The 22,228-nt window shown below is 39.8% G+C and overlaps 1 protein-coding gene across 1 annotated transcript; it reads right to left on the bottom strand.

Annotated features, from left to right (window-relative positions):
- On the bottom strand, window positions 1-21,864 carry CTHRC1 (collagen triple helix repeat containing 1). Its single transcript, XM_036741151.1, has 4 exons — window positions 21,703-21,864; window positions 9,303-9,524; window positions 4,443-4,659; window positions 1-431 (listed from the first exon to the last, which is right to left on the bottom strand). The coding sequence occupies exons 1-4, from the start codon at window positions 21,862-21,864 to the stop codon at window positions 289-291; spliced, it is 744 nt and encodes a 247-aa protein (XP_036597046.1). The 3' UTR covers window positions 1-288.
- Between the last annotated feature and the right edge of the window lie 364 nt (window positions 21,865-22,228).

The raw sequence follows: 22,228 nt of genomic DNA on the forward strand, positions 1-22,228 counted from the left end.
AGAAAGCCTGTCTGACAAAAATGAGGCTGTTAGTAATGAGACCTGGGGATGAGAGTTTGGGGCGGGCGTGGGGGGGTGGGGAAGCATTTGTACCAACAGCAAATTTCTCAAACTGTCTTAAACATTTGTAACACGACATTTAAAAAAAAGAAGAAAGTCTGAATATACACTACTAGATTACATCTGTCAAAAAAAGTTTAACTTATTTTTTCAAAGTACAAAATGTTTCTTAAAATAAACTGTTTAAAATGTATTCAAAAAGAGGTAGGGGATTAGGACTTGCAGAATTCATTTTGGGAGTTCTTCAATAATGATTCTGGACACTGAATTCCATCCAGTTGAGGCATCTCCTTTGGGGTAATCTGCGCAGGTGCCAACCCAGACAGCAATGTCCACCAACCCAGCGCTGATTCCTTCACACAGACCTTCCACTGGGAGACAAGGACCACAAGTTAGAACCTCCCTGAGATTCCACAACACTCAGTCAGCTTTTTGTTGTTTTTGTTGTCCTTTTAGCTAATGACAAGTCTGACACCAAATCCAAGGCTGCTTAATACAGGAATTAGCATAACTGATTGATTACAAATTCATGTAGTCAATATGGGTTCTCACAAATATTTTAAATTTTATAAATAATTTTCAGAAAATTTTTGAATTTATCACTGTTATGGAAGCAACCTGTCTATTAAAAAAACTTTATGGTAGAATTTTTAAGTTCCAGGAGAAACAGAAAAATGCCCCCAAAAATAACCCAACCAACCAATAGAAATCTATTTTATTTTTCAAAGTGAAAAAATTTGATTTCAGATGTGCCTCTTATTTTGTTGGAACACTTCCTGACAACTGACACAGCAGAAACAGAAGACAGCTTTTATGGGTTGGAGGTGGGATAGGTCAGAGCAAAATGGTTTTCTTAGTGTTCCACTTATCTCATCATTTTCTCACTAATGCAAATTTTATATGTTGCTTTCCTTTTCTGTTTGCAGTTTACAAAAACTGATTCTTGCAGAGAATCCGTGGCAGTCAGATAATTTTAAAATACAAAAGAACCATGGTAAAACTGACATTCTGACTCAGCTTGGTTCCTACTTTTTTTTAAAGGATTTTCCCTGCCCCCCACCCCCACCCCATCCTACACAGGTTGGAAGTGCAGCAGCCAATAAACCTGGTTCCATTGCTGATTAGACTAGAGATTTTAATATGTTCCATTTTTGACCTGGGCCATTTCACCTCTCCTTAGACATCCTGGTGGCTTCTGGTCCCACAGGTTCATCATATTGGTGCCAGACCTAGTTCAGACACTCAATTGACTTTGTCTTACTGCAGTTCAGAACTACTGAACTCAAGCAATCCACCAGTCCCAACCTCCCTGACAGCAAGAACTATAGATTTGCAATATCATTTCTAGCCCCCACCTCCTTTTAAAGCAATGCTTTAATGCATCTTTGAAATCATGGATGTAGCTACTCCCTCCATCAGCAATTGGTATCTATGCCTTTTCATCCTACTGAATTTCTATAAATCTTCCATAGAAAAGGCAACCAGGATGCTGAAGGTCCTTTTTTGATTTTCTGATTTTAACCTTCCATGAATACCAATTCAGCACTCAGGCTGTCCATCTGTTATCTCTTTTTCTCAGGACATGACCCACCACCCTTTCTGATGATGGTGCACCATCCTTAAGGTGCAAGTGCATTTTAATGCTATTTCTTGGGTACTGGTCATTGTTGGCAATCCAACCAAGTTATATCCACTATGTATCTTTGGATGACCTTCACTTGTAATTTTCTTGATATTGTGGCATTCCAAGATAAGGTGCAATGGAAAGGCTTCTTGGTTTGCAATCAGAGTACTTGGGTTTGAATCTAAGATTTGGCACTTACTACCTGTGTGATCTTGGGGATATTTAATGTCTCAGGATGGCTTTTAAGATCACTTCTAACTCTAAATCTGTGGTCCTATGAGAACATTGCTGTTAAAAGGATGCACTTTTGCAACAGTGACAAGTGAAAACATAACACAATTTCCCAAATGTGATTCAGTCTGATCTTCTCCTCCTATTTGATTCTGGATGCAGCTCACTTACCATCTGTGGCACCAGTCCCAGATATATAAACTAATGAACTAGATCAGTGGGCATTACCCATCCAACTGGGTCCAGTTCAAGATTCTCAACATGATACCAGGGCGACTGTGAAAAGACCTGGATCCCTAATGGGAGGATCCAAGAATATTCAAATTTCTCTACTGTCTTTAAATCACCTGGAAATTAGTCCAGAAGCTTCAATATCACTACTGGTAATAGCAAGCATTCCAGGCCTAAATTTCAGATATATGAACTTGAAATGTCATTTGACTCACTATGTACTAATAATAGCTAACATTTATATAAAATTTGTAAAGCCATTCACACCTATTATCTCATTTGATCCTTACAAAAACTCTGTGAAGGGGGGCAGCTAGGTAGCACAGTGAGTAGAGCACCAGCACCGGAGTCAGGAGGACCTGAGTTTAAATCCAGCCTCAGACACTTGACACACTTACTAGCTGTGTGACCTTGGGCAAGTCATTCAACATCAATAGCCCTGCCTTCCCCCCTCCCAAAAAAAAGCTTCTGTGAAGTAGGGGCTATTATTCCCACTTAATAGATATGGAAACTGAGGCTGAGAGGTTGAGTGGCTTGTCCAGCATCACACAGCTAGTAAGTGTCTAAGGCAGAATTCAAGCTCAAGTCTTCTTGACACCATGGCACCTTGTTGCCTCATTATAATACTCTGTCATAGGATAATAGAACGTTAATCCTGGAAGATACCTTAGACATAATTTAGTCCAATCTCTTTGTTTTCCAGGGGGGAAAGAGGTTTTGAGCAGTTAAACAATTTGTATAAGGTCATGCAACTAGTTGGCAGAGGATTGTAGCCTACACGGCACTTATACTTCCACTAAAGTCCTACTGCAATGCCTCATTGTGACCTGAATCTGACCTTGGATTCTTGAAGGCAAGCCAATAGAGCACAAACTCTGGGAGGGTTTATTGTAATGAAGGACCAGTCTAGTTACATTCAGGGTAGCACACAACAAAGGGTTGGCCATAGAATCTCATAGAAATGGGGAAGGGGTGCAATCTCTCTCCTGATATGGGGAAAGGGTATAATCTGAATTACAGAAGGGAGTACTCATAGTGATCAAAACTTGGTCCTTTTGAAGTGCTCCTTATAACTCTACCCACTCCGTAGTGGTACTGCTGCTACTGATTAGGGCTTTTGAGCACCCAGAAGAGGAGGTTCTCTCTGGGGATATATTAATTTTTATATCTACTACACAGCCCCCTTTCACTTTAAAAAGGCACAACACTCACCACGTATATCAAAATTCACATACTGAATAAGAAAACATTGGGGTTTTTAAGTTGCTTTGTTACATTTGTTATTTAGGTTTTTCTTTATGCTTTTAGAATTTGTCTTTTTTAGATCCAAGGTCCAAAGCAGAAGTCAGATGTAAAACTTTAAACTGTACCTTTTTGACTATTTACTCCAAACAACTAGTATATAAAAACATAACGGAGAAGTCATACCATCTAATAAACATACACTACAATTGTAAACACCAATAATAACATCTAACCTCAGCTTTCAGGTATACCAAGAGCTTTCTGTGCATTAACTCATTTGATCAAAAGAACATAGGAGCATAGGTTTTTCAAGTTACAAAAGATCTTAGAAAACAAGGAAGGCAGTGTCTCAAACTTGTGAATCTTTCAGTCACAAACATGCCACATCCACAGCAACCTTACATCAATTTCCAAATTGCTTTCATGCACAGAAAGCCTAAAAAAATGATAAAAAGTCTCTGCTCTAAGGAAATCATCATTCCCTTCAAACTGGGTGTAACTCTAGACTTGATTCAAGAGGAGACCAGGAAAAGTATGGATTGTAAGGGTTTTCCCTTCATGCTGGCTAGACTGCTTCTCCCCTCCCAAGGGCAGAAAAGACAATCAGGCTCTTATTACTGTATAATTATGGCCCCTGGTAATCCACTGACCAACTCTAATTGTATTATATCTTGCAGAATGCTAAAAATGATCATTTATGTTAGGTTAAAATCTCAATCAGCAACAGTTACACAAGCATTTATTAAGCACTTACTATATGCTGGGCACATGTAAGTCAAATGTAAGCCCCTTGAGGGCAGAGGCTATTTTTCCATCTTTGTTGCCCCCAGCTCTTAGAACAGTGCCTTGCACATACTAGACACAGTAAGTTGAAGTGAGTTTGTAAATTTCAGTGAGGGAGGCTTTTACTATAACAGATTATAGCCATCCATTCATCTAATGCGAGAGCAAAACTTTAAAAGTGGTTTGTTAATCACCCACATCCACAGAACAAAACAACCCAAAGAAGGTCTCACAGGACATTCTCTCACACATGTCATAGTTCTCATACCTGAAGAAGTTCGATGAATGTTAATAGTGGAATTCATTTCTGGGCTTCCTTGATCCAAATAAATTATGGCCTCGATGGGAAGTGGTCCTGAGCATTCAGCCCCATTGAATGTAAAATACCACCGCTGACAGCAGGCGCTTTTGCATTTCAGTCGAAGGGATCCACTAAAAAGTACCCTGAGAGCACTGTTAGAGCGCATCTTTGTGAATGTGCATTCCTAATGTGAAAACACAGACATGGACTTGAGACCACATCGTCCATTCTATTTCCTCCAGAACATAAATGTGCTTTCAACTCCCCCCAGCCCACATTTTAAAAGTATAACTAGCCAAATTATATATTTGTATCCCGTTAAGAGGGACAGTGTATGATAGGAAAGTAAATCTCAGTCATGCTCTAATTGTTCAAGCCTTCAGCATCAATGGGACAAAACAACCGAGCCATTAGCATTTGGATGGAGCTAAGCCAATACATATCTGTCACCTTAACTTGATTATGAATAAGAGAAAAGGCTAATTAGTTATAGGATCACAGACCTAGAACTAGAAAAGACTTTAGAGGTTACTTAGTCCAACACCTGCGTTTTAAAGATTAGGAAAATGAGTCCACATTTTGCCACATGTATCAAATAGGTATATAGATAGATATAGATGTACACATACACGTACGTGTATATACATACATACATATGCATATACCATGGGTCTGCATACACAACACCAGTGTGTATATATGAGTGTATCTGTATCATATACATGTATGTGTTTTTATAGATCTCTATATATAGATCTATCAGACTATAATATATATAATACTATTATATTATTAATTATAATACAATATATAGAGAGCAATAGACAGATCTATATAGATACATAGCAAATCCAGGTTTTGAGCCGAGATACTCTGACTCCAATGTCAATGTCCTTTCCCTTGGTATATTGCCTCTTAAGGTGAAGTAAGGGTAGCTCTTAGCTCCACTCTATTCGACCTTTGTGTATATTTGTGCGTCTTTCTGTATACAAAATAAATATTGTATTTCATTAAAATCTCTCTATTGAAGTTTTCTCCTCATCACCAAACTGGAAAAAAATCAGACATATTAAAAGATGATTTTTTTTTTAGTCCATTCACATTTTTGGTCTCAGTCACTGTGACAATATTGGAAGGAAGATTATTACATTTTTAAAAAGAAAACAATCCTGTTGCTTATTATCTACAAATCTGAACATTAACACCCAATTTTTTTGTCCTCTCAAAATCTGTCAAAGCACTAAGAACACATGAAACATTGCATGAAACTACTTAGATACTGACCAGCCCTGTTGCGAATGCTAAAAACGGAAGACACATTATCCTTAAATCCTACTCATACTACTTCCACAAACAGGGAACAAATAAAAGCACATTTTCTGTGTCAAAGTAGTAACAAAGTTGCAAAATAAAGAAGTCCGTCAATGGGTAAAACATTGTATATAGTACAATGAAACACTTAGGGAGGAAAATACACATTGTTAATAGAAACGTTGGTTGGTGTTTGCATTATAAAGTAATCTCATACATTGACTATGATTGGAGACTATATAGTCTATGCATCTCTTCTAACACTGGACTGACTGCATTATTCAATCTTCACTTTAATGACATCATTAAAAGGTTGTCTTTTAATTTTGCTCTCTCCTTTGGCCTATTTTTTTCATCCTTTAAAATTAAAGGCTATTTAATTTAGATAATCAAAATTTGAATTTTGCCAAAATCTGTCTTTTATGAGAATATGGTCCTATTAACTTGTATTCACATAGGTTCAAAAGGATATTAACTACTGTAACTATTGCAAAGAAAAATATTCTCCAAATAATTAATACTAAAAAGCTAATGCAATGGTTTTTTAGGGCAGTTAGGTGGCATAGTGGATAGATTGTTGGGCTTGGAATCAGGAAGACCTGAGTTCAAATCCAGCCTCAGATACTTACTAGCTGTGTGACCCTGGGCAAGTTACTTAATCTGTCTGCCTCAGTTTCCTCATCTGTAAAATGGGGATAATAATAATTCCTTCCTCCCAGGGCTGTTGTAAGGATCAAAAAAGGCAATAATTGTAAAGTGTTTAGCACAATGCCTGGCACATAGTAAGTGCTATATAAATGTTAGCTATTATTAAACGGTCCAAAGGTCTTTTTCTCAGTCCTCATCCTTTGATCTCTATTTGACAGTCAGTCACCACCACCATTCTTTCCTGAATCTCTGTCCTCCCTTGGTTTCTGTGACAATGTTTTCTTGGTCTTTCAAACCTTTCTGACCACTTGCCTTGGTAATTCTTCAGTTTTTCTTCTTGTTTCCAACCCCTAAGAGTGGACATCCCCAAGACTCTGTCCTAAGACCTCTTCTAACTCCCTATTCTATTCCTTGGCAATCTCATCCACATTAGCTTCAAATGGTCACCTCTACCCAATATTCCTACATCCATTCTTTACCTTCTTTATCTCCTAGGAGTCCAGTCTCATATGCCTGCTGGGTCCCTCTGCGTTCTGTGGATATTTCAAGTTTACCAAAACAGATCAATATCTCTCCTCCAAACCTGCCTCTTTGCCTGACTAAAGAGTCATCATACTCGACTCTTCCCTTTCCTTCATCCTCCATATCCAATCAGTTGCCGAGATCTGTATTTTATTCAATGCATGTATCATATCCCTCTTTTCCTTTCTGCTGCCACTGAAACCATCTTCATTTAGGCTCAGACCACCTCTCACTTAGGCTATTATTTGAGCCTTCTAACTGTCTTCCCTGCCTCATGTCTCTCTCTCCGCTCTAATCCAACCTTGACAGAGCTGCCAAAGAAATCTTCCTGATGTTCATGTCTGATCAGGTCACTTCCCTGCTGAAAAACTTTCAGTGACTTCCTATTGCCTACCCAAGAAAATGCAAATTCCTTAGGGCATTCAGGCCCTAAACAACCTTGCTATAACTCACATCTCTAGCATTTTTTTAGAGAATGTCACTTCTCCCTCATCTTGTCTTACCTTCTCTCATTTCTACTTACTTATACAGGACCTTCCCCACTCATAATGAGGACCTTCCTCCATCTCCACCTATTGAATCCTACTCTTTCTTTTTAAAAAATATTTAATTTTTTAATTTTTAGTTTATAACACTCAGTTCCACAGGTCCTTGAGTTCCAAATTTTCTTCCCCTCCCTCCTCGCCCCCCTTCCCCCAAGATGGCATGGAATCCAACATATGTTCTACATATACTTTTGCATTAAACATGTTTACACAATAGTCAAATCATAAAGAACCATGATCAATGGAGTGAGTCATGAGAAAGAAGGAACAAAACCAAAAAAAAAAGATACAAAAAAAGAGCAGATAGTTTCCTTCAATCTGCATTCAGACTCCATAGTTCTTTATCTGCATGTAGATAGCTCTTTCTGTCATGAGACCTTTGGGGCTGTCTTTGAACCTTGTATTGCTGAGAAGAGCCAAATCTGTCAAAGTTAGTCATCACAGAATCAATGTGTCTGTGGTTGTGTACAATGTTCTCATGATCCTCTGAGCTTTCCTATGCACAAAAACATATTCTAATTTGAATCATAGTTATTTGTGACTCCATTCCTTGATTAGATTTTAAATTTTTTGAGGAAAAGTTCTGCATCTTTATATCCTTAGAGCTTAACGTAGATCACTGTACATAATAACTACTATAAATAAATGTAAATTAAATTGAAAGAAACACAGAAGCTTTGGATAGGCTGCAAATTATCAACCCATTCATTAATGTTGAGTATTTAAATACATGGGCATTTATTTTAATAGACACTTTTCTGGAAATTGGATGCCAATATAAACCGCTCAGTTGCTAAAACTACAAGAATCATGTTAAACTTTTGCTCATATACAAGGTGACCACCTAATTGATCCTGCCCTAAAATTTTCTATATGTCTTACCTATATTATCTTATCTATATTCCTTACAGTGCAAAGATAAGGAGCTGAGTGATATGAATTCAGAACCCATACAAAGGTTTCTCCCAGTTCTTTGGTAACAAAATTCTGCCAGGGATTGGATTCATATCAGAGCCGATAGCCATGTATTCCTAATCAGAAACTTACTCTTAATCAAATTCTGGGTGGGGGGATGGGAGAGAGGCAGGGGGCAGGGGCAGAGAGAGAGAGAGAGAGAGAGAGAGAGAGAGAGAGAGAGAGAGAGAGAGAGTTAAAAGTTTCTCCCTGAGAAGTATCAGCACTGTACTATAGACTTGTAGGCCTAAGAGTGTTGAATTCCCCTATCCTCACACTCACATAGCCTATTTCTGAAGCAGATTTAACCACTTAGTTTGACTGGATCTTTGATCAAAATGCATTGTCCAACAGGCTGTTATTTCAAATAGAAATGTGATAAAGCAACATTGATATGAATAGTTCACAGTTACTCTTGCCTTCCTTAAAATTTGGCCAGGCTTTTATGACAATCCATTTCAAACCAAGCCCACGGGTATGTCTGAAGAATTACCCTCTACACATACCCTTAGGAGTTCCTGACTTAATGAAACTTCTACATTCACTTTTATTACTTTTTACCTAAACATTTTTAGAGTCATTTTTAGACACTAGGTAAAACAGCAGGGTGATGTGTTGCTCTGATGCCTTCTTTCATGAAATTGACTCTGAATTATGTCCTATTTTTTATACTTGGAAACTGGAGCTCAGTTTGTTTTAACTTAGATTGAAGTTTTCAGGGTGTCTGCTCTTGAATTATAAGTCTTGAGATGACTTTGGGCCAGATGTAGGAAATCTAACTAGAAATTTAACACTCAAACCCTGCAATCTTGATATATCAACTTAGAAAAATTCTGAATTTACTTACTGCGATTTTCCCAAGATCTATCCCATAGTTAAGTGCACTCCATGAACACTGTTTATAGTTGGGTGACCAGGTCTCTTCAAAGGTTTCTCTCAGACATTCGCCCTTTTCACCTTTGAATCCATCCCGACCTGGGATTCCAGGAGTACCCGGGATGCCATTGGCTCCTGGATTTCCATCTCTGCCAGGTACCCCAGCAGGCCCTTGTATGCACATTCCATTATACTAGGGAGAGAGAAAGAGAAAGGGGGGAAAACCACCACAACATAGTTTAATTATAATGCAAAGATATAGCCTGATCAGGAAAATAGCACTTGAGAATCTTTTAAATGACACTTTTGACCATATGACTCTACATAAGAAAACACTGACAAAATTTTCTAAGAATAATATGATACATGACTTTAACAAAAGTAGTATTTACTTTATGTTGGCCAACCATAATTCAGATCATCATTTTAAAAGCATAATTTTATATATTACAGTGAAGAATTTGGTACCACTATTTTAGATCACTGTACACCCCTATGATCAAAGAGGAAATACACATTTCCTTATATGTTATGATGAACCCTAAAAATTACTGCCAGCCTTTCAGTCCCCTAGGCTTGTAACATCTAAAATCCTTGATTTCTCTCTCCCTCATCCCATAGATCCAATTGGACCCCAAGTCTCACTAATTCCACCTCCAAAAGAACACCCACATTCTACTCCTCTCATTGCTGCTACCAACACCACCTCCTCCCTGTCACTAGTGTGACAACCTCTCAATTAGACTGTGTGACGTCAGTGGGGAATAAGATCTTCCCTGCCCATCAGTAGGCCTCATGTGGAGCCCATTACGGGAAGCTTGCTTGTTGTAGGAAGACTTACACACTTTTTGTTAATTTCTAATTAGGCATTGAGTCAGAAGGGTTCTGGCTTTGAGCCTATTAGCTGAGAGATGAGCTTTTGCTTTGGGGGCTCACTTACAAGAAGGATCTTGTGATTCCCTGGTCAAGATTCTGAGTAGTCATATGATCAGAGCTCCCTTACCTCCTAAGAGGTAAAGGCTCTCTGGATGCAAAGCTTTGATTCAGGAAGTAGAGCCCTGTCTGTTGGTCTTTATTTCTCTTCTTTGTATCTTTTCTGTTTAAAGAAGATTGTTGACCCCAGAAACATCTGTCTCTCTTAGTAAAGCAGATAAAAGAAGTAAAGCAGATAAAAGAACACTAGCAGCCATCCTGGGTATGGCAGTGTGGTTGCCATTACAGACTGCTAGCTTCCAATCTTTCCTCTCTCCAATCCTCCACATGGCAGCCAAAATAAGCTTCCTAAGGCACAAGTTTGGTCATATTACTCTTCTGCTAAAGAAACTTCAGTGGCTCCCTATTGGCTCTAAGATAATATGCAACCTCCTCAGCTTGGCATTTAAAGCCTTTCATGATGTTTCTGCTGCATGTCTTCCAAGATCTGTTCATAATACTCTTTTTGTGTAGTTCATATTGAAGTCTAACTAACCTACTGGTTATCCCTTGGACTTGGAATCTTATCTTTCACCCCCTTGCCTTTTCCAGACTGTCTCCTGGGCCAAGAATTCATTCCTTCCTCATTTCTACTTCACAGAATCCTAGGCTGCCACTAAGAATCAACTTCTGTATCAGAATGTTCTCCCTCTCCTTCTGCTCTCTCAAATAAACTCATGATATGCTTATGTATGTAAATGGTTTGATACCCTGGCAGTAGAATGTAAGCCTGTTGAAGGCAGGGACTGTTTTTTTAATTTTGTCTGTATCCCAAGCACTTATCAATGCACCTTGCAAATAACAGTTGCTTAATAATTTTTTATTAGATTGGATCTGCTTCAGTTCTCACTATTTAGAAACAAGATATAGTCAGATCACCGGGGCCAGAAATGATGGTGGGTGAGGTAGGATCATTACACGTCAGGAATTTACCAGTAAGCCTATTGTTTATCTTTCCAATGTGCTTCATCGACATTGAAAGAACCTTCTTCCACTAGAACTGAATTTCCTCATGATTTGGGACATCACTATTTTCTCAAAAAAAGACAGATTAGATAGAAAGATAGATAGATGATAGACAGACAGATAGATAGATAGATAGATAGATAGATAGATGCATTCTTATCTATTGCCAAGAAGTGTGAAAATGAATCAGTATATTAAAAGGTGTTTTGAAGACCTGGCTGAAAATTTAGCTACTGGCAAAGTATTTTAAAAGACTGAGTTCTATTTGGATTTAATTCTTATTCTAAAAATATTATTCATATTCACTGGAAAATATATAGACTATTGGGGTTTGCAGTTCAAATGGGGCAGAGGTAGAGAAACCATTATGGCTTATTTTGGTATTTTCTTTTGTATTATTATCATCACTGAAGCTTACCTCTCCTTTGTAATACCAAGCCCTATTCTTCATCCACATGATGTCTTCCAATCTCTAAATCCATTAGTTATTTCCCAGGCCATCATGCCAGCACTACCTACACTTTCCTTCTGACCCCTTGGTGAACCAGTTCAGATCTACACTGTCCTTTTCTCTCACTGATCTAGCCCTACCATGCCTCAGCCTTGGATCACTCCCATTGTTAGTCACTTTTGCTCCTAGATATGTGCTGCTAAACAAAGCTGGAGAAAATTATGAAACCATGCTTTCTGAGTCCACTAAAAATTTATGTTACAGAACCTCAACTGGGCTCTCACTGCTGAAAGGCAATTCTTTTAAATCTCCCTAATCAACTCATTATCCCACTCACCATAGCAATTCTTCCAAACCCTTTTTATCCCTCCTAAAACCAAGAGAAGCTCCCCCTCTCACAGCTGAGAACCTTATCTCATATTTTACAGAAAAAAAAAAACTGAGGTCATCCAACAAGAGCTTCTTCTTCTGTCTTCCTCCCATCTCCCTCCAGTTGCCTTCTTCTACTCTTTCCTCCCTTACCTTATCTCACAGGAAGAGGTGACTCTTTGCTTTGCCCAAACAAACTCCTCTACAAGTACAAATGATCCCATTCTATCCCTTCTTCTCCAGGAGATTGTCCCTTCTATCAGTTTCTCACTTATCTTCAATCTCTCCCCATCTACCAAATACTTCCCTACTGCCTACAAATATGTCCATATCTCTGCCATCTCCAAAAAACTTTTTGATTCATCCATTCCCACTAGCTATCATCCTATACCCTTCCTCCCTATTATGGCTAAACTCCTTGAAATCTATAATGATGCCATCACTTCCTTACCTCTCACTCTTTTCTGAACTCTCTGCAGTTTGGCTGTTTTCTGACTTCATCAATCAAACAAAACTACTCTTTCCAAAGTTACCAGTCATCTCTTAATTGCCTAATCTAATGACCCCTTCTCAACCCTCACTCTTCTTGACCTGTCTCCAGCCTCGACACTGCCAATCACCCTCTTCTCTCCAGATTTCTGAGATACCATTCTCTCCTGGTTCTCCTATCTTTCTGCTCACTCCTTAATATCCTTTGCTGGTTTTTCATTGAGGTCATGCCTTCTAACCATAGATGTCCCCCAGGCCTCTGTCCTGGGCCTTCTTCTGTTCTCTCTCTATACTGTTTCACTTGGTGATCTCACCAGCTCTCCTGGATTCAATTATCACCTGTATGTTGATGATCCTCAAATGTACTTATCCAGCCCTATTTTTTCTACTGACCTTCAATCTCAAATCTCCAACTCTTTATTGGACGTTTCAAACTGGATGACTCACAGACATCTTAAATGCACCATGTTTAAAATTGAGCTCTTTATCTTTCTCCCCAAACTTGTGTGATGGGACCACCATTTTCCCAGTCACTCAGACTTACAACTTAGATGTCACCTGAAAGTCTTCACTTTCCCTCGTGACCTGTATACAATCTGTTGCCAGAGCTAGTCAATTTTACCTTTGAAATATCTCTTGTAGTATGTGTTCCCTTCTCTCCTCTGATACTGCCACCACTCTGATGCAGGAATTCTTACCTGGACTGTTTCAATAGCTTGCTGCTTGGTCTGCTTACCACAAGTCTCTCTCTACTCCAGTCCACCCTCCACTCAGCTATCAAAGTGGTCTTTCTAAAGCACAGGTCTGACCAATGTCACCCCCCTATTCAGTGAATCCCACTGGCTCTCTATCACCTCTAGGATCAAATATAAAATCCTCTGATGTTTTCCCTAACCTTTCCAGTCCTCTTGTGCCTTACTCCCCTCTTCCCCCATATAATATGTAATCCAGTGACACTAGCTTCCTTGCTATTTCTTGCACAAGACACTTCATCTCCCAGCTTTGGGTATTTTCACTGACTGTCACTCACGCATGGAATATTCTTCCCCTTCATCTCAGCTCCCTGGATTGTTCAGCCACCTTCAAGTGTCAGCTAAAATCCCATCTTCTACAGGAATCCTTTCCCAATCCTTCTTAATTCTAGTATCTTTCCTCTATTGATTATCTACAATTTTAAACCTTTTTTTGTTAAACTTCATAGCTATGTATAATATAATTATATATTCTGTAGATTCTGTTTGTTATCATTTATAGCTATATGTGTATGTATTTATATATAGACATATGATTATGTATCCTTTCTATCCCATTTGTTTTCTTTTGTAGCTTATTTTTTGGACATAGCTGCTTGCTATTTTTCCCCCTCCTTGACAGCAAGCATTATCTTTTGCCTTTTCTTGTACCCCAGTACTTAGCACAGTGCCTGGCACATCATAGGTATTTAATAAATCTTTATTGACTGACTGATGATGAGGCTTTTCAGTTAGAGTTCTGAACGGTTAGACTTTGCTTTTTCTACATGTGACTGCTTCCTCGAGCATTTTACCTCCAACCATCATCCCTTTAAAATTAGCATTTCTGAAACATTGTGTGTTTAGTCATTTCAATTGTGCCTGACTCTTCAGGACCCATTTTTGGGGTTTTCTTCACAAAGGTACTGGAATGGTTTACCATCTCCTTCTCCAGCTCATTTTACAGATAAGGTAACTGAGGCAAATAGAGTTAAGTGACTTGCCCAGGGTCACACAGCTAGTAAGTGTCTTAGGTCAGATTTGAACTAAGGCCTTCCTGACTCCTGACTCTTGACTTCCTGACTTCAGGCCCAGTGTTCTCTCCACTGTGTCATCTAGCGGTCATTGTATTATAACCCCATTTTTTTTTATTTCCACCTAGACTCTCCCTGCAAGAATTAGGAATAATTTCCTCTTACAAAGCTTCTCAGCTGAGCATCTCTTCCTCTAAATCTGCTCCTGATCACTGACCCCTAAAAAAAAAAATCCAACAGGAACGCCACGTGACCATACCACATCCCTTACTCAAAGTCTCTTAATATCCCCATGGAATCAAGTAAAAACTTCTGTCCTCAAGTGACCTAATTCAGCTCACTCTCTGCTAGTCATCTACCTTCAGCTCCATCCAGGCCAACGCTACCCATTCCAACATTGGCTATCTTCTATATTTTCTATATGGAGCAAGGTTAGTCCTTTTCCCTGAATTCCAAAACAAAGACACCACCAGGGGGCAGACCTTGCTGAAAGCATGAAAGGAACATTTTGAAAGGTAATATACAAGGAATTTTAAAGGGTAGATTCAGTTAAAGAAAATCCTGTTTCCTGGACTGCAACTGACCTCAGATGCAGAAGAGCTTTTCTTATTTTTTTTTCCATTTTAAGAGGCTTTTAGCATTTGTTTATTACCAAAGTAGTAATATCAACAAGATACCACAACTATAAAAACAATTGTGCATATCTTATCCCCAAAGAAAACAATCAGATGGAGTCCTAGGCATTTAAAAAGTAATTGAAATCACCCTCCTACAGAAAGCAAATGAAACATCCTTATATATCCAGAAAACGAATTAGTAAGGCTAACAAAGAAAAAAATACAAATTTGGAAGTCTGGAACTGATGTTTAAAAAGGGCAGCTCCTTAAGCATTTTTATCAATCTGCTCAGCAATCTCTCTATCTCTAATCTTTATCCTATTCAACATCTACTAGGTTTTCTTTGACACCGCTCATGACTCACACTTAACCACAGCATAGCCCTTCGGGCCTACCAATTCTCCAACTTGATGACTGCATAAAATCTATGGTAATATCAAATGAATTTGGTTTGGGGGGGGCATTTACCACGAGAAGTCAAAAAATCGGTTTCTTATAAATATCTGGCAGACATTTTGAACAATCATAAGCCTACAACCATTAGCATCTCCAAAATACCCTGTGAAACTGTCTTCAAAGTTTTCTCAATCCACTTCCATAGCTCTGTCAAAGCTGTATCTCATATGCTAGATTCCTGAGCCTAGATCTGGACCCATTATGAGTTTAATTCTCTCTATGTTATTGGCCCTTATATGGTCCAATCCCATGAAATCCATATTATTGATACTCACAGGGCCCAAACAAGTAGATATTTAATCCATAACTTGGACCATATAGGCTATACCAGCTTCCATGCCAGTAGGTAATAAACAATTCATACTCAGATCCATGTGATCCACACTTGATTCCATTCAATCTACAGTTGAATCAATGCAACTTACAGGAATAGCTATTTTCTTAATCCCAAAATCCATGACAGCCCCCATTTCCTCTACCCTTAAGCCTATCTTAAAGTTTACCCATTCTCTCAGTGTTTGTGGTTATGTAGCCACTTTCAAGAGGATCTTTTTTGCTCTATTCCTGATCCCATTCCTTCTAGAGTAGAAACCATTCAATTCACAACAAGGCCCATTTTCTTCATAGTAGATCCTATTCTATCTATTACATGGCTTAGGCCAGAATCCATTCTTTTCATCCCAGCACATTTATATAATCAATTTCATGGCTCATCCATTTGATTAGTCATTGCCATTGCGACCACCCATTCCCGTCAGAAGAGTTTCTCAAAAATTGTGAGCCATTCCAATCTCATTTCAAGCAAAGTTTCTATCAAATCCTCCAGTCATTCCATAATCCATCTTACTCATTTGGTCCAGGTTTATGCCAGAGCTAAACTGACCCATGCTTTCCATGCCAATACAATTAAAGGGACCTTCCAAGTGTCTATTTCAAATTCCATGCCTTTTATTTCCATTCCTACAGGTCATATTTTGACATTCTTTTTTTTTATATATTTTGACATTCTTATGTCTTTTTTTAGATGATTCGAATCAGTGGGAATTGCTTCTGGTTCTAGTCCCATGCCAATGCTACCAATTCTACGAAAGGGTTACTACAGGTATTCCAGAACAAAAAGTCCACTTTTGGCAAGAACTTCTCAACCATTTTAACATATGTTGCTCTGTAAAACAGAAGTTGATCATTGCATATTAAATTTCAATTAGCTGTTCAAAAGTAACAGCGTCAATTCCATGACTTTTCCCATTTTAATCTTCAAAACTGTCTACTCTAAATGTCAGTCATATAGAACACTTCCTTCAATTTATCCCTGCCAATTTTATAATTCATATTTGCTACATACACTTTGCTTCCAAGTCTTTTGACCTTTAGCAGGTATTTAATCTCATTTGGGATAACAGGTGAGATATTAATTATTCCTGGGTCAACTGGTCCCATGGTCATACCAACAGTTGTAGACATCAACTTTTGCCTTGCCCTCTGGGCCTCCTCATCATCAGCATTTTCTTTGACTTTAAGGGGTACTCTACTCAGACCTAACTTGGTCAAAACTTCACTAGCTTTTTTCATGCTTTCTTCCATCTTGAATTCGACATTATAAAGAAAAACAACTTTGAAAGACTTGAGAACTCTCATCAAGACAATTACCAACAATGATTCCAGAGGACTGAAGATGAAGCATTTTATTTGCCACTTCACAGAGAGGTGATGGATTCAAGATCCAGAATGAGACATACATTATCGGGCATAGCCAATCAGGAATTTGATTTCCTTCACTATGCATATTTCTTACAAGGATTCAATTTTTCTTTTTTGCTTCAGTGACAGGGGATATGGGAGGGAAAGAAAATAAGTGTTTGTTAACTGAACTAAATTTAATTTAATTTTTGTTTGTTTTCTTTTTCTTTTTTTAAATTAGATTTTTTATTTTTAGTTTACAGCACTCAGTTCTACATGTTCTTGAGTTTCAAATTTTCTTCCCTTCCCTCCCCTCCCTCCTTCCCCCCAAGACAGCATGTAGTCTGATATAGATTTTATATAAACCTTTACATTAAACTTATTTACACAATAGTCAAGTTGTAAAGAAGAATTATGACCAATGGAATGAATGAGAAGAGAGAAGAAACAAAACCAAAAAAGAAGAGAAAAAAAAGAGAGCAAATAGTTTGCCTCAGTCTGCATTCAGACTCCACAGTTCTTTCTCTGGATGTAGCTCGCTTTTTCCATCATGAGTCCTTTGGAGCTATCTTTGAGCTTTGTATTGCTGAGAAGAGCCAAGTCTATCAAAGTTAGTCATCACAGAATCAGTATGTCTGTGATTGTGTACAATGTTCTCCTGGTTCTGCTCTTCTCACTCAGCATTATATCATGTAGGTCTTCCCAGGTTATTATGAAGTCCCTATCTTCCCCATTTCTTATAGCACAATAGTATTCCATTACATTCATATACTACAATTTATTCAGCCATTCCCCAATTGATGGGCATGTTTGTTTTCTTTTTAAAGAAGAGAATGCATGCTGGAGTGTCTAGAATAGCTTTTCCAAGCTGAAGGGATCCAACCTGTGTGACTACAACAAAAGAACCATGCATAAGAGAGGGTTTAAAGAATACCCAAATGTTAAAATTAAAAGGAACCTCAGGGGATATCTAGTCCAATCCATATCCATGCTGGGGGGAAAAGTGAATGCCAGAGGCTTCCATAATAATAGCTGGCATTTATATAAAGCTTAATATCTTACAATGTACCACCCATCATACATCTCATTTGAGCCTCTTCACAGTCCTATGAAGGAAGTATGATAAGGATGATGATCCACACATCACAGACAAAGTAGCTGAGCTCCTGGACTTTAAGTGATTTGCCATGACCACACACAGTCAATAATCAAAGGTAGGATTTGAACCTAAGTCTCTCTTAATTCAAAGTCAAAACATTCATTCCACTACTCAGCACTGCCTATCACATCTGCTTTAAAGGAAAATCAACAAAGGACAGAGATTTTAAATCTATAGCATGTAAATGGCATGCAAACACCAGACAAATTAGTAGACTTCTAGAGTTGACCGTTGGAATATTGTGAAATTTATGGATAGGGACTGGACCTGTGATTTCATTGGTTTAGAGTGAAGATATTTTCTCTACTAATGAAAGTGGGCATCTTTTCTGCAATTTATGGTTTTATAGAATCAGAGGTGTCAAACACCCTGGCAGCTTACAACATTCCCAAGTGCAGCCTGAACCAGATTAAACTATCATTGGGAAACATTTAACAAAACAAATAAAAATACAACACAACATAGATAATGTTATTTTGTGGTTTTGAGTCAATATGTGGCTCCAGGAATCCTCAAATAAGGTTAAGTGGCTCCTCTTTCTATTTGAGCTTGACACCTGGTTTGGTTCAAAGAACTGAGAGTTTAAGTGACTTACTCAGGGTCACACAGCCAGTTTGTGTCAGAAACAGAGCTCTTCCTGGCTTCAAAGCCAGCGCTTAATCCATAAGAGCATGCTGCACATAGTACACACACACACACACACACACACACACATTTAAATATGATAACATATATGCCTATATATGCTATTTCTACAGTGCTTTAAGACTTGCAAAATGCTTTTGTGTATAGTACCTTATATCCTCTCAACAGCTTTGTGAAGTAAATGTTATTATTCTCACCCATCTTACAGATGAGGAAACAAAGGCTTACAGAGTTTAAGTGACTTGCCTAATCTCACACAGTTTGCAGGCAGAATAATAATAGTTGCCATTTATATAGCTCTTTAGAACTTTTTACATATGTTATCTTATTTGATTCTTACAACTCTGTGAAGTTGTTGTTCAGTTGTTTCAGTCATGTTCAACTCTTCATGACCCCATTTGGAGTTATCTTGGCAAAGATACTGCAGTGGCTTGCCCTTTCTTCCTCCAGCTCACTTTACAGATGAGGAAACTGAGTTAAGGGATGAGCAATATAGATGAGCAAATGGTTAAGTGATTTGCCCAGGGTCACACAGCTAGTGTCTGAGGCTGTATCTGACCTCAGGTCTTCCTGACCACAGGCCTGGTACTCTATCCATTGCACAACCCAGTTGTGAAGTAGGTACTATTATTATCATCCCCACTTTACAGATGGGTAAACTGAGGCCAAGAGAGGTGCCGTGACATAGGGGCAAACAGGTAGTGCCTGGGGTAGGATTTGAACTCAGGTCTTCCTGACTCCAAATCCAGTACTATTTCCACTATCTCTTGCTATATAGTAATTATTTATTAACAAATGAGCAAATCTATTCATCATTGGAAATGTCTATTGTGTCTTCAATACTTGAAGGTTTTGTGATTTCCATGGTGTGGGCCCTCCCTGTACCCACAAGGACAACAACCCCATTCACTGTGACAGGTGGTCTTGTTGAGTTGCTATTTCCAAAAAATTTATCACTCCCTTCTTCACCTCCTTTCCCCCCACCAATGATCAACCTGGTGATGAGTCTTTGCAGTGCTCAAAGCTTTTTGTGGGTTAGTAAGATTTCCAGAGCATGGGCTCTGCTTCATTTTTCCTGTGTTTTTTTTTTTGGCCTGGCTTTTACTTTTTATCCCCGATCTGTTCTTTCATTAATGTAGGAAGCAGGCATTAGATGGGGATAAGAGAGGCTTGGAAGTCTCAGGGATAGAGAATGAGAAGGGCAGGGAGGCTTTCTTGCACTGAAATCCTTGATTTGCCCTAGTCCCTTAACTAAGAACTGGACCATGCAACTGTGTCCTTGTTTAGCTGAAACGAACCTCTCTGCCAGGAAAAAAGAATAACAATCCACAAAACCCATGTTGTCTAACTTCCTTTGTAATTTGAAGACTAGGAGAGAAGAGTCCCCATGGGTCGTCTACCGTGGGGAGTAGGAACTTCAATTTACTTCTTTTTGGTGACCACAGCAATGGTCAGGAAGAGTTCAATGCAAGGGAGGAGGGAGAAATCAGCTTTCTAAATATGAACAGGCAAATTTTTCTCTGATTTGAATAACAGCTAGTTAAATATGCAACCTTTCCAGCCGCATTGGTGCTACTGCCTGAAGTTCCCAACCCTTTTTGTTTACTAGATTTGGGGGATGGGGTGGAATGGTTAAGGGGGTTAATTGTGCTGGTCACTGGCACACTATCTCTGCCTTTAAGGAGTTTACATCCTCCTTGGTGAGAATACAACTGGATACACAGATAAGAACACAACAAAGCCAAAGTAATTTCAAGAAATAACTCCACTTGAAAGGAGTTCTTCAAGAGTGCAGGGAAGAAAAAAAAAACCTGCTTCCTTACGCCGCTTTCCTTCTAAAAGTAAACAAGATTCTAACGGCAACCAGGAGCAGAGAGAGGAAAACTGCCTTACCACACAACGTTTTCCTGACCACCAAGATCAGAGGATCCCTTGATAGCTAATTTCATATGCTCCTAAGGATGTATATCCTTAGAGATCACCTAGTCTAGTCGTTTCATTTTACAATGAGGAAACGGAGGCCCAGCTTTAAGAGACTTGTTCAGAGGTGCACAGGTACTAAGGGGCAGAGCTGGGATTTGAACACAATTCCTCGGACTCCAAATCCTCTTTAGTCTCTTCCAGTAACTAACAAAGCTTCTAGATATTTCAGGAGTAACCCATAGGGAGCGCCACCAAAGTTCTACGCTACCGTATCGTCCAGGCGTGGAACTAAGACTAGTTTCTTGATCCCCGTAAGACTAAAAATTGCAAAGGTGCTAACCTACGTGGTTAGCCAAAGTTCCTTATGCGGAGTTTCACCCTTTTCACTATGGTAATGATATCACCGCTCCAAGATTTCCCCTCTTCAAGTTATTTTCCCTCTCCAGAATCCCAAGCCCCATAGCACGTCCTTCCTTCCACGTAGACAGACATTAGACGACCCTTCCCCGCCCCTCGCCCCCCACCCCCAACCAAGCAGAGTAGGCAGGCAGACACTCACAAAGATGGGCAAGCAGGCAAGCAGACACGTACATAGATGAGGTAGGGGGCAGACAGACACACCCAACAGTACCATCTGTAGCTTTTGATCGTCTCTCCAGCCTCGGCAGCCCGAGCTCCCTCTCCTTTGCCAATACCAGCCCGTCTGCCCCACGCAGCTGGAGCCAGTCTTCATCACCTCCATCTATTCCCTAGCCTCCTGCAGTTCCAACTACCCTCTACTCCCCAACTCCCTGGGACCGCAGCCCTCCCACGGGACGGGACGGGATGGGACGGAACGGGGTGAACTGGACGGGACGGGACGGGATGAGACGGGCTCACCAGGTCCACAACCTCCCTGGGACGGAGCTGCGATTTCTGCTTTCCTTTGGGGTTCTCCATGCCGCCCAAAGGCGTGGGCCACAGCAGCAGCAGCAGGAGATGCAGGAGGCAGAGGTGCACCCGGGCAGAAGCGGAGGCAGCAGCCGGGTCGGAGGAGCGCATGGTCAAGCCGAATGAGCGGCTGAAAGACTCGGCTAAGCTCTGGCCCGCTAGGAAGAGGGGGTGGGAGGCGGCTGAATTGGTCAGTGTCTGGCCCCGGCTCTCCCTGCAGCCGCTGCTGCCTCCGGCTGCATCAATGCGCCTTTCACACGCGCGCCCTCCCTACGGACACCAGGAATTTCCATCCTGTGAGAGGCTGGGAGCCCGCCGCCCCCCGCCCCCCCGCTCCCCACTGGCCCCCAGAGCCTGGCCTCGGGGCGGGCCGAGACTGCTGGGGACTCCGCCCCTTTGGCCCAGGTCCGGGAGCCCCTTCCTGCTGCCAGAAAGCAGACAGACCCTCTGGGGAAGAGGGGAGGACAAGAGAAGA

This window comes from Trichosurus vulpecula, chromosome 1, assembly GCF_011100635.1.
Source record: "Trichosurus vulpecula isolate mTriVul1 chromosome 1, mTriVul1.pri, whole genome shotgun sequence".
Taxonomy (NCBI): Eukaryota; Metazoa; Chordata; class Mammalia; order Diprotodontia; family Phalangeridae; genus Trichosurus; species Trichosurus vulpecula.